General features: G+C 50.8%; 3 protein-coding genes across 7 annotated transcripts; 1 reads left to right on the plus strand and 2 right to left on the minus strand.

Moving 5' to 3' along the window:
* Positions 1 to 749: 749 nt before the first annotated feature.
* Positions 750 to 2,806, minus strand: LOC101784599 (UDP-glycosyltransferase 73C5). The gene has a single exon (XM_014805301.2). It carries the CDS (start codon positions 2,450 to 2,452, stop codon positions 896 to 898), a length of 1,557 nt encoding a protein of 518 aa, XP_014660787.1. The 5' UTR covers positions 2,453 to 2,806; the 3' UTR covers positions 750 to 895.
* A 387-nt stretch (positions 2,807 to 3,193) lies between these two features.
* Positions 3,194 to 10,060, minus strand: LOC101784753 (putative pentatricopeptide repeat-containing protein At3g15930). 5 transcript variants are annotated; one of them, XM_022826353.1, is made up of 4 exons: positions 7,706 to 10,060; positions 7,213 to 7,331; positions 3,866 to 5,205; positions 3,194 to 3,724 (listed from the first exon to the last, which is right to left on the minus strand). In XM_022826353.1, exon 1 carries the CDS (start codon positions 9,799 to 9,801, stop codon positions 7,798 to 7,800), a length of 2,004 nt encoding a protein of 667 aa, XP_022682088.1. In that variant the 5' UTR covers positions 9,802 to 10,060; the 3' UTR covers positions 3,194 to 3,724; positions 3,866 to 5,205; positions 7,213 to 7,331; positions 7,706 to 7,797. The 5 variants fall into 5 exon arrangements, with proteins under 5 accessions (XP_022682088.1, XP_022682089.1, XP_022682091.1 ...); XM_022826354.1 differs by having other exon boundaries at positions 3,866 to 4,142; positions 4,245 to 5,205; positions 7,213 to 10,060; XM_022826356.1 differs by having other exon boundaries at positions 3,866 to 5,117; positions 7,213 to 10,060.
* Positions 4,573 to 6,785, plus strand: LOC101784200 (UDP-glycosyltransferase 73C6). The gene is made up of 2 exons (XM_004968339.3): positions 4,573 to 5,125; positions 5,428 to 6,785. The coding sequence occupies exons 1-2, from the start codon at positions 4,629 to 4,631 to the stop codon at positions 6,422 to 6,424; spliced, it is 1,494 nt and encodes a 497-aa protein (XP_004968396.1). The 5' UTR covers positions 4,573 to 4,628; the 3' UTR covers positions 6,425 to 6,785.
* Positions 10,061 to 12,098: the final 2,038 nt, after the last annotated feature.

Genomic DNA, 12,098 nt, shown 5'->3' on the forward strand with positions numbered 1-12,098 from the left:
AACTCAGCAGCTCGGCAAGGGTGCAAGCAAAGGATGGCAGGAATCAGGATGCACTGTCCTCACTGCCTCCAGTGCATCCAGACATTGAGCGGATGGATCTACACGCCTGCTCGGTTTCCCTGCACGCGGACTTGGAGAGATCGTCCTTCTTCCAGAATGCCGTGCTCAGAGCCGAAACCCTGTTTACGAGTTATGGCAGCCGCATGCAGCAGAAGCCATGATTGGTGACAGCGATCTGGGTAAATAAACGGCTAGTTTCCCAGACGCGCGTCTGCCACGTGATATGCTCGGAGGGACATGCATGCTGCATGCATAGGCGGATCGGACCTGTTTCCACTTTCCAGAACTTGCAGTTGCAGATAGGTGTGTTCTGGTGGGTCTCGTGTATCGCCTCGCCGTATCGCGTGAACGTTGCCGACGACTGGCCACTGCCAGGTTTGAACTTTGAAGTCCTGCACCTGTCGTGTCACTGTCACGTACTAGCCTCTGGGGAGAAGGAGAACATGCGGCGGAATGGTCAGTGACTCAGTGTGGTTTGGTTTTGTAGTGGTGGGCTTGTTTGTGTCCGCTTTGTTGTTTCGCTTGTTGGGCTGGCAATTTTGTGTCCATTTATCGTACAATGTATTGGGCTGTTTGGGCTTATCACAACGTAAATGAGTTAGGCCCATTAACTTCCGTTTTCCGCTCGATCCTTTATGAGAAGGCCAGAGGTCATATTTTTGGAAGAAAATGAGAGGGCTGAGCAGGCAGAGGTCCAATAATGCAGTGCGAGTTATCTACTTTATCATGCATACATGGATTAAACTACACTTCAGTCACCTGATACAAACTGCATCTGTTGCAATCATCACACACGACAACTCTACAAGCTAACCATCTCATATCCAATGCTAACTTAGGACGGCACTGAAAAGAAGGCTTCCATCTCCTCGCTGTTCTTGCTCTTGCTCCCAAGCTCCGGCGCAGAAGCCAGAGGCCTCGCGCTCGGGTCCCTCTCGTAGCTCTTCGTCCTGCTGAGCTCCGCGACGTGGTGGATCATGTCGATGAGGTCGTCATACGACGACCCGCCTTCTTGCACGGCAGCCTTCGCCTTCGCGGCGATCTCCTTGGCCCTGGCCCTCCTCGCGGCCCCCTCGGGGCCTTCGTCCATCAGCTCGGCCACAGCTTTCTCCACGCCGGCTCTCGTTACCTGCACCCCCACGGCCTCCTCCGGTAGGTAAGCGGGCACCTTGACGCCGGACCTGACGCCGACGCGGAGGACGTCCACGAGCAGCTGCTCGCTGGAGAACTGGTCGGCGAAGTTGGGCCACGTCAGCGCTGGCACGCCGTGGGCGATGGCCTCCAGCGTCGCGTTCCACCCGCAGTGCGTCAGGAACCCGCCCACCGCCGGGTGCGAGAGGATGGTCAACTGCGGCGCCCAGCCCCGGACGAGGAGGCCCCTGTCCTCGACGCGCTCCTCGAACCCCTCGGCGAGCCACGCCTGCACGCCGGCGTCGGACTTGGCCTCCTTGATGGCCCAGACGAACGGCCGCCCCGACGCCTCGAGGCCGCGGCCGAGCTCGATGAGCTGCTTCGCCGGCAGGCGCGCGAGACTGCCGAAGCTGACGTACAGTACGGACGACGGCGGCCGGGCGTCGAGCCACGGGACGATGCCGCCGGCGTCCGCGTCCGCGCGGTTTCCCCGGCCGGCCTTGGCGTCCGCGTCCAACAAGCCGGAGGCGCACGTGGGCCCCACGGCCCACGTCCTCCGGCCGAGCACCGCCGCGTAGGCGTCGACGAAGGTGCCCTCGATGTCGCGGAACGTGTTGAGGATAAGGCCGTCGGCGGTGGCCTCGGCCTCGTCCACGTCCCGCTGGAAGCCCTCCACGCCGGGCCACTGGAAGAAGCCCCGGAACGTGGCCTTGCTCCCGACGGCGCGCACCGGGAAGCCCGGCACCTCGAACGCCTCCAGCTCCCCGGCGACGCGGTCGTACACGCCGTGCTTGGACAGGTTGTGCGTGGCGAGGAGGAAGTAGGCGGACGGGCAGTGCAGAACCAGGCGCGGGATGCCGTGGCGGGCGCACACCCCGGCCGTCCACGGGTTGCACGAGTCGGCGACGAGGCAGTCCGGGCGGCGGGGCAGCGACCGCAGGTACTCCTCCAGCGGCGCGTCCATCCTCCAGACGGCCCGGAAGAAGGCCATGTAGTGCTCTCTCTCCACCAGCATGTCCATGTTCTCCAACCCCTCCGGCAGCCCGAGCCCCGGGCCCGGGAACGCGATCTCGGCGAGCTCGACGTCGAGCCCCGCGCGCCTGGCGCCCTCGACCGCGGCCCGGTTGCGCGCGGCGTTGACGGGGGTCGTGACCACCGTGACGCGCGCGCCGCGGACGGCGAGGAGGCGCGCCAGGTCCACCGCCGGGATGATGTGGCCCTGCGCCACCAGCGGCACGAGCAGGAAGTGGAGCCCCGACATCGCCGCGCGCGCGGCCGTCCGCTCCTGTCACCCTGTCACCCTCTCTGCTGCTCTCGCGCTAGCCGCAATGGCTGACTCCTTGTCGAGGCTGCGAGGTCGGCAAGGTCGAGGTTTGACGGCGTGACGCGTGCAAGGACACGTGAGGTGCACGACGAAGGAGACCTAGAGGGAGGAAGCGGCCATTGGCCGAGGAGCGCCGACGCGATAAGGGCAGATCACGGGATCAGTGTAGCGTTTGTGTTAGGAGTCTGGGAGTGGGAGCCGCAGGATTTGATTGATCTGAGCTGACGGGTGGCGGCACGGGACGTTGCGGCGGAGGCCAAACTCTGCACTCTGCTGCAGACGCAAACGGCAAGTCGGCATTCGGCAACCATGGCGGGCGAAGCTGTTCTAAGGGGAAAGCCTTTGCCTCGGTGGTCAAAGAGGGGTGGAAGCGCTGACGTCAGCGCCGAGCAAAGCTCCGTTGTCACCGCCTTCGGGTCAAGGTCGAGCGAATCTGCCCCGGCAAGCAAATCCGCGGAACCACGCGAGACGTGACCGTACGCCTCGTGTACAAATCGTCAACGTGCCTAACTTTGTCTGTATCACTGTATGTGATACTGCCGGGTCTGGGGATGTTGACTCGAAGATATAAAATCCCACATGATTCACTGCATAGAGCACGGGCAATGAGAGATGGTTACATCACATCTTGCACGAGTACCATCATAGACAACTTATTTATAGAGTGTAAAAAATGGATTAACGGGGAAAAAAAGGGCTCCACGGCACTCTTTTGCAGGTCTCAACGACATTGATATGTTGCCTGATGTATATACATGAGTAGGCAGAAAAACACTTGTCGAAACATCCAAACACTTGCTGCCAGCATTTTCTAGCCAAATTGGTCACCATAATTACCTTGAGACCACCCAGATGAACAGCTCTTTCTAGAAGGAAAAACCAGTATTTTGTGCTCCGACTGTCTTGCGTGCCTCTACTTCTTGGCTGCTTTCAAAGATCTCTGGATTCGGGGCACTCATGGTACAGATTGTGAATCTTTGCCTCGAATAAGCCGTTCAAGATACGACAAGCAGCATAATCACTGTCCTGTCCACTTGTCAACATCAGAGACGTAATGGAGAAAATTGATCCCTAGTATATGGATGAGATCTAGAGATGATGGTGATTAAAGAAGTGGCCATAGGAGAGCAAACAAAGTGATAGACCAAATGGCCAAGAGGAGAATTTTTCAACCAGCATGCGCCACAGCGTCAACAACATCAGACGAGACTACAAAACGAGATTCAGCATAGCTGGATTAGATAAACTTGGAACCTCAGTGTTGGTATATCTCTTCTTCAAAGATATCACCTATCATATTTTTTTAGAAGTAGAGAAGCAACTGAGAATATACTGGAAAACTATACATACCTGCCAGTAATAAGGACCAATTCCCATGACTAACTAGAACAAGTAGGACTATTTCTTGGTAGGCAGTACTGCGCGCTCATGCAAGACTGCAAGTGCCTCTTTCAGAAACGATGGGACCCAATGACCCAGTTTTCCAAATAGATGACCTTGTCACTCTCAGAGTAGCCTTCCTTTGTCCATACAAATAATGCAGCCAAGGCAAGGTGAGCATCACCAGCAAGATCAAATCATCAAATGGGGAACTGTATTGCTGCCTTTCTAGGCTACAAAAACATGGCTAGTAGAAAACATGCAAAAACCATTAGTACAACCATGTAACGATTTGAATGTGACATATCGGAACCAAAGAACTAAACTTCTAGTGGATTTATTTGCATACCCACTTTAGTCCCAGGAGTTTTCAGAAGAGAGCTGCTATACATTCCAGGCCATGTGACATATTAGGCAGTAACCCTCCTATCTGAGCCTCCTGCTGTCCAGTCGGACATAGTTTAAAAGTAACCACGGTTCTATGATTGACGTGTGAACATACGTCACCAAAGCTGTATGCAAGTTGATATGCTGCTGGCCTGACACCCCACCAATTGAGCCCTGACACTTAACCCGTGCCATGTCGCTTTCAACATGAGGCACAGGCACTGCATATATCTCAGTTGCCATCTCCTTCAGTTCAAACAGCATTCGACCTCTCCAGAACAATTTGCGCGTGCTTTCTGCAGATCTTGTCAGTCCTAGCTCAATTCAACATCTTACAATCACAACCATGGCCTCAGTCGGCCAAGCACTCACCGATAGCCGGAACGCCTCAGAAAGGGCACACTTCGTGCTCATTCCACTGATGGCACAGGGCCACACCATTCCTATGACTGACATGGCACGCCTGCTAGCCGAGCATGGTGCACAGGTTAGCTTCATCACCACACCGGTGAACGCCTCCAGGATGGCAGGGTTCATCAACCACGCGGTGGCAACAGGCCTCACAATCCAGTTCGTCAAGCTCCACTTCCCCGCTGTTGAGTTTGGCCTGCCTGACGGATGCGAGAACGCCGACATGATCCAATCCATAGATCTGTTCAAGAATTTAATGGAGGCCTGTGCAGCACTTCGGGAGCCACTTACAGCATACCTCCGTCAGCAAAGCCCATCTCCAAGCTGCATCATATCCGATGTCGCACACTGGTGGACCGCTGGCATCGCAAGGGAGTTTGGTATCCCAAGGCTCACATTTAACGGCTTCTGCGGCTTCGCATCCCTTGTCAGGTATGTTGATGTAAGGCACATTTTATCACTATAAAAATATCTTCAACCCAAAAATAGGAGCCAAAAAGAAGCATAGATTCCTTTCAGAAAAGAAACACATAAGCATACAGTAACAGTTTTTGATGACTATAAAATAAAGGAAAAATAATAATCTGTGTATAACTACTTAACAACAATATTTTACTGTACACTCGAAGCCCATAATGCTAGAAATTCGACAGGAACATGTTGCATAAAAACTGGCAGTAACAGGAAGCAGGTCAGCTTAATGTGATTTACTACAACATAACTATATCTCGTAGGTACATCATTGTCCGTGACAACTTACTGGAACACGTTGAAGATGAGAATGAGCTCATTAACTTCCCAGGATTCCCTACACCGCTTCAACTGACAAAGGAAAGATGCCCTGGAAGCCTATATGTTTGTGGTCTGGAGCAAATCCGTAAGAACATCTACGAGGAGGAGATAAAATCCACCGGTGTTGTCATGAACAGCTTCCAAGAGCTCGAGGCTTTGTACATTGAGTCTTTTGAACAGATTACAGGGAAGAAGGTCTGGACTGTGGGACCAATGTGTCTGTGTAACCAGGACATAAACACAATGGCTGAAAGGGGAAACAAGGCCTCAATGGATGAGGCACAGTGCTTGCAATGGCTTGATTCGATGAAGCCAGGTTCAGTGACCTTTATCAGCTTTGGCAGCCTCGCCTGCACTGCACCTCAGCAGCTTACTGAGCTGGGACTAGGACTGGAAGCTTCCAAGAAGCCATTTGTCTGGGTGATTAAAGCAGGAGATAAGTTTCCACAAGTTGAGGAATGGCTCGCAGAGGGGTTCGAAGAACGAGTGAAGGACAGAGGCCTGATCATAAGGGGCTGGGCGCCACAGGTATTGATCCTGTGGCACAAAGCCATTGGATGTTTCATGACGCACTGTGGGTGGAACTCAACAATAGAGAGCATCTGTGCAGGCGTACCCATGATCACATGGCCACACTTTGCAGACCAGTTTGTGAACGAGAGGTTGGTGGTGGATGTGCTGAAAACTGGAGTGGAGGTTGGGGTTAAAGCAGTGACACAATGGGGGCATGAACAAAAGGAGGTTACAGTGACAAGGGATGCTGTAGAGATAGCAGTGTCCAAGTTGATGGATGAGGGGGAGGCTGCAGAGGAGATGAGGATGAGAGCAAAGGAATTTGGTGTTAAGGCAAGGAAAGCTTTGGAAGAGGGTGGTTCTTCTTATAACAATATAAATTTATTGATTCAAGAAATGGGAAACAAGGCAAATGCATCTGGCTGATAAAGAAAGGATAAAGTTTTTCCCCCTTCCAGGATGCAAACATAAAGCATAAGACAGCACAAAAGTTTGATCACTATAAAGTGTTGTTTCAAATTAACCAGCAGTCTTAATCAGGCAGACTATCTAGATATAAGATCAACTCTTTAAGACTCTAAGTTACTGCACAATCTGTTCTGCACATTGTTGTTTAGCTTCATAGCAATCAACATATTGTGATGATTTGTTATCCTTTAAAAGATGTTAAGTTGCTAACCTCTCCTCTTGTATGCCTTTAAACCATACCACAGGACTAACATGAATAACTTCATTCCTCAAACCTGTTGCTTTTGTTATCTTTGAAAGACGGAATCATTTTTTGCCACTTGTGCACTTGTTGTGCAGTGTTTTTTTTTTGGTATAATGTGCTTGTACAGATCGTTTTGCCCGTTGGGTATTTCCCTCTTTTTAGTATAGCAGCAGCCCTCCTGTTGGCTTGTTTTTTTTAAAAAAGGACCCAATCATGCTCAGAATGAAGCTTAGCCTTCTAAAATAAATCTTAACAAGTAAGGATATTTATCAATCAACTGTGGTAACTTTCTACTCACATCATTGTTTCAAAATTCCTCATGACGTTAAAGGAGGTAAATAAAAATTGTCTGTTTCTTAGCTCTTATAGATTTATGGATCCAGAATTAAATATCCTTGTGCAAAGCAGCTCAATATTTCAAGTTCGTTACAGTTTCAAATAGAAACCAAGCCAACAGGATCAAACATATGAAAGCCATGGATTTGAGAAATTTTGTGCATACCTTGGGTTTTATGAAGGCCCAAACAGTAAAACTCCAGAAGACATAATCAATCAACCAAATGTTTGATTTCATGCAGAGACAACCCAAAGCTATACCAAGCATCTCTTTGATGTAAAACTCTGCAAAGTAAATCCAAGAGTTAGATACTGATGACATTTAAAATACCTAAAAAAATCTTACGACTATTTGACTTGCAAGAATCTGAATCAGAAACATTCTGAACAAGATGACAACAGATTATTAATGAAAAGAGAGAAAAAAATATCAATTCCTAACAGACAAAGATAGAACACATTTCTTATGACGTGTAGTAGAACATGTAATAGTAGCTTCGAACAAATGATATGCCAGCAGAACCATCAGCTATGTCAAGGTTTACATCAAGGTGCAACATGCAAGAAGATGAGCTCAAACAGAATAAAGAAATGGAGGCTCCAGTAGATTAATAATGCTATCACTCTTCTCATTTCACTTCCTAAAGCGCAGTTGATACCATATTTAAAGTGAAAACTCTTGCCATCAACTGATCACTCAAAGCTGAGGTCACTGATATTCAGTCATCTTGTGCGACTGATATGTAAGGAGTTACCAATAGTCTTTACAAGAACAGAATCCATGTCTAAAATGATGGAAGCGTGTCCTGTCCCTCACAACAACCTCCCTTCCATACAATCTTGATATCAACTTAATTGCACTATGGCAATCCAAGCACATCCTCAAGTTTTTCACAATTCTTATCACAGTATTAGGTTCCGAACTGAGTAATGCAAAAGAAATTGCTAGCTTCTCGCTGTGCCAATAAATAATCTTCTGCTTTTCTTTTTCTGCAACTTCAACAAAGACCTCAGTTATGTCAGGAGAATACCCAAGATTCTCTAAATCTGTGATTATATTCTCCAACTTAGAGTAGATCTCATTGCTCATGGGATGAGAGCGATCACCAGCTACAAATTCATGAATCATGCCGTTCATTTCGATCAGACTGCAACCAGGTTCTTTCTTTATTCCTTTCTCCATTATTGACTGCCTAAGCCGTCGGACATCTTCCCATCTGTTAGACTTTGCATACATATTTGACAAAAGGATGTACACCGTGCTGTTCTCTGGATCCAGCTCAAGGAGGCGCTTTGCTACCAACTCACCTATGTCTAAATTGCCATGAACCCTACAAGCTGCCAGCAGGGTTCCCAAAATAGTAGAGTTGGGAGTCACTGGCATTTGGTCTATTGTCTCCAAAGCTTCTGTAATTTTCCCAGCTCGGCCAAGGAGATCTATCATGCATCCATAATGCACGACATTTGGGGCAATCTTATAGGAATGAATCATGCTGCGGAAGAACTCTCGTCCTTTATCAACCAAGCCAGCATGGGTGCAGGCTGTGAGAACACCAATGAAGGTCACCTCATCTGGAGCTTCCCAAACCCTGATCATTCTGTGGAACATGTCAATAGCCTCTTCTCCATGACCATTCACCGCAAGACCAAGTATGATAGCTGTCCAAGTAAACTTATCTCTGCTGTGCATCTCTTTGAATACCCCCAATGCTCGCTCGACGCTTCCACACTTGGAATACATGTCTATGAGGGCGTTGCCAACGAAAACATCCAACTTAATCCCTTGCCTGCTCATGTAAACCCTCACCCATTCTCCCATCTCCAGAGCACCTAGCTTCGTGCAAGCAGTGATCACGCTAACCATGGTGAACTCATCTGCCCTCACATTGCTATATTGCATCTCACGGAACATCTCCAATGCCTCCCTGAACCGGGCAGCCTGTACATAACCATCAATCATCGCAGTCCATGAGACAGTGTCTCTCTCAGGCATACTGTCAAACAGTTCCCTGGCATGATCAACCTGGCCTAATCTCGCGAGCCCAGAAACCAAAGACGTCCAGGACACCACATTCCTCACCTGCATGCCGTCAAACAATCTCCGAGCCGAGTCCATCTCAGCACACTCGGCATACATATCAACCAGTGCATTCTCAACCTTCAGGTCCGGCAGCACCCCACTCTCCAGAACGCGCTTGTGCACCTGGACCCCGAGCAGCAAGTCCCCACCCTTCCCGCAAGCTGACAGCACCGAGACGTACGTGACCGGCGTGGGCGTGGCGCCCGCCCTCACCATGTCCGCAAACGAGCGGCACGACTCCGCGAACCGCTTGCCCCTGCTATGGCCAGAGATCAGCGCGTTCCACACGACGGGCGTGGCGCCGCAACCGCGCGCGTCCAGCAGCGCCGCGCGCGCCGCCGCGCCGTCGCCCCCGGCCGCGTACGCGGCGACCAGAGCGCTCGCTGCGTGGGCGCTGCGGCCCATCCCGAACTTGACCACGTGCACGTGGACGGCGGCTGCGGGCGCCGACGAGGACGCCGCGGCGGGGCCGCCACGCCGCGCCACCGCCTTGAGCAGGGGCGGGAACGTGTAGGCGTCGGGCCGGAACCCGCGCGCCAGCATGTTCGCGTAAGCGGCGAGCGCATCCCCATCCCCGTCGGCGCGCTCGCGCCCCGCGCGGTAGCCGGCGGCGGCAGGCCCCCGGTGCGGGATTCCGTCGAGCAGGCTGCGGGCGCGCAGCGGCCTCAGCAGCATACACACGCGCGGCGCGGAGTAACCGCGGGTAACTCGCCGCCGGTAACCGCACGGCGGGGGACCTCGCGGGAATGGGTGGGGAGGCGCCGCGGTGGCGCGGGCCTGCGAGGAAGTAACTGCGGGGGAGGGCGCAGCGCGCAACGGGGACGGAGCTAGCAGAAGGGGGCGAACGGGTAGGTGGATGTGGGCCTGTAGGAGCCAACAACCAAGGCCGCAAGGACCACGACGATGCGGCCCGCGAGCAGGTGTAGATCGCGGGCCGCGAATTGGTTGCGGCCTACGCGGCGGACCCTCTTCTTCCTCCTGTATTATTTTTCAGGTGCTTCTTCCTCTGCTTTCCGTGAGAGCTCACAGCTTCAGAAGTTCAGAGTGAGTGACATCGGGAAGAAACAGAGAGAGAGAGAGAGAGAGAGAGAGAGAGAGAGAGAGAGAGAGAGAGAGAGAGAGAGAGAGAGAGAGAGGCAGCTCGGCCGTCCGATCTCACAATCACCGGTCAGGCCAAGATCAGTGGTGCTCTTTTAAAAAAAAACAGAGAGAGAGAGAATCGGTGGTGCAAACGCAACGCTCTGCAGTGGATATTTGGATCTCGTTCGAGTGTGCAAGGCGCCAAGCGAAGATCTCGCACTTACACACACAGACGAGACGAGCAAGGGCAACGACCTTTTGGTCTCATGCATGATGCCATGATTGCGGCGCGCCACAGCGCCATACCCCTCCGGCGACGCGCCGCTGTACGTGTACGCATACCGACGCCGGCATTCATACCGTACGGCCGCGCCCATATGCCATCCGGCCGCGCCTCTGTGCAGCTACGTCCGCTGTGCGCGTGCAGGGACATGCGCATTAAAGATGCGGTTTGTCCCGCCCTCGTCGCCGTGACGCCGTCGTCGCGTGCATGGCCGCCCGCCCTGACAGCCGCGGCGTTGCATCTGGTTTGTCCCCCTGGTCAGCTGGGGATGCCATGCGGGCGAGAACGAAATCGATCGAGCCTGGCCATGATGCGAATCGCCAGACTGAGCATGGATGATTTAGGTGTTTTTCTTTATGATCCATGGGGCTAGCGAAAGTGACCCCCCAAGTATAATTAATTGAACGGGGAGGAAGAGTGTGCAAGTAGCAAGCGGGTAGCTGGAGCGCGAGGACAATTGGCGCCTTTGGCTGCGTTGGGGACATGAGGTGATGGCCGTTTTTGTAACCCCTTCACGTGAGTCAGCACTCCCATCCATGTACGTACCAGTACATGGACAACTATACCTAGCTAAATAGTAAGTATATAAATCTCCATTTTCTTAAGCAAATTATGTTTCAAAATGAATGGAGTCAGCCTCTAAAAATTTTGGCCATTAGTACACAGATTAGCACTTGACACGTGAAAATGGTGTGATCAATTTATCATGAAAATGCGTTATAAAATTTTACTTTTAAGTTTTTGTGCTAAGAAATAATTATAAAAAGTAATGGTCAGACATGAATGTTAGACTGGTGTCAAAAATGACAACGGAAAAGGAGAGTACTTTCTTTGCCAAACTGCATATTGTTCCTCCGCTCCAATGCAAGTTGTATAGTTGCATCGCAAAACTATAAATTTAACGATGATATAACAAACTACGTATTTAATAAAGTTTATCACAGAACTACAAATCTATCATTCGACATTATTATCACAAACTACAGATTTACTATGTATCCTATCATAAAACCACAAGTTTCACTCACCTGAAATCTATAGTTTTTTTTTTGTGATACAGCAGTTTAGACACGTAGTTTTCTGAGTCTTTGACATGTTAAACATGTTGTTTTATAACACAACCTCTAAAATGTGTATTTTTGCCATTATTTTGGAAAACAATCTATCCCTTTTTGTGAAATTTTCACACTGTGGTTGTTAAAAAATAGCTGAGGTAGTAATAGTACACCGTGCTGTTCGAGAAGGCAGAAGGCAGGTCAGGGTGTACATTATGGGCTGCAGCCCCTGGAACTCTTTGGCCTATAGTGAATTTAAACCAACTAATAAACATGTACCGTTATTTCTGGAGTACAGATGTGCACTGATAGTTCATGAACATGTACATATGGACGACCACGTGGTCCTTTCGGGTTTTGCCCGAAGTTGTCCTGCGCGGATGAAACAGTAAGCCCTTGTTTACTTCCCTCCAAACTCTCAACTTTGACACTATACAAAAAGAAGATTCCCCATCACATCAAACTTGCGGTACATGCATGGAGTACTAAATGTAGACGAAATCAAAAACTAATTGCACAGTTTTATTGTACTTTGCGAGACGAATCTTTTGAGC

This window comes from Setaria italica, chromosome V, assembly GCF_000263155.2.
Source record: "Setaria italica strain Yugu1 chromosome V, Setaria_italica_v2.0, whole genome shotgun sequence".
NCBI lineage: Eukaryota > Viridiplantae > Streptophyta > Magnoliopsida > Poales > Poaceae > Setaria > Setaria italica.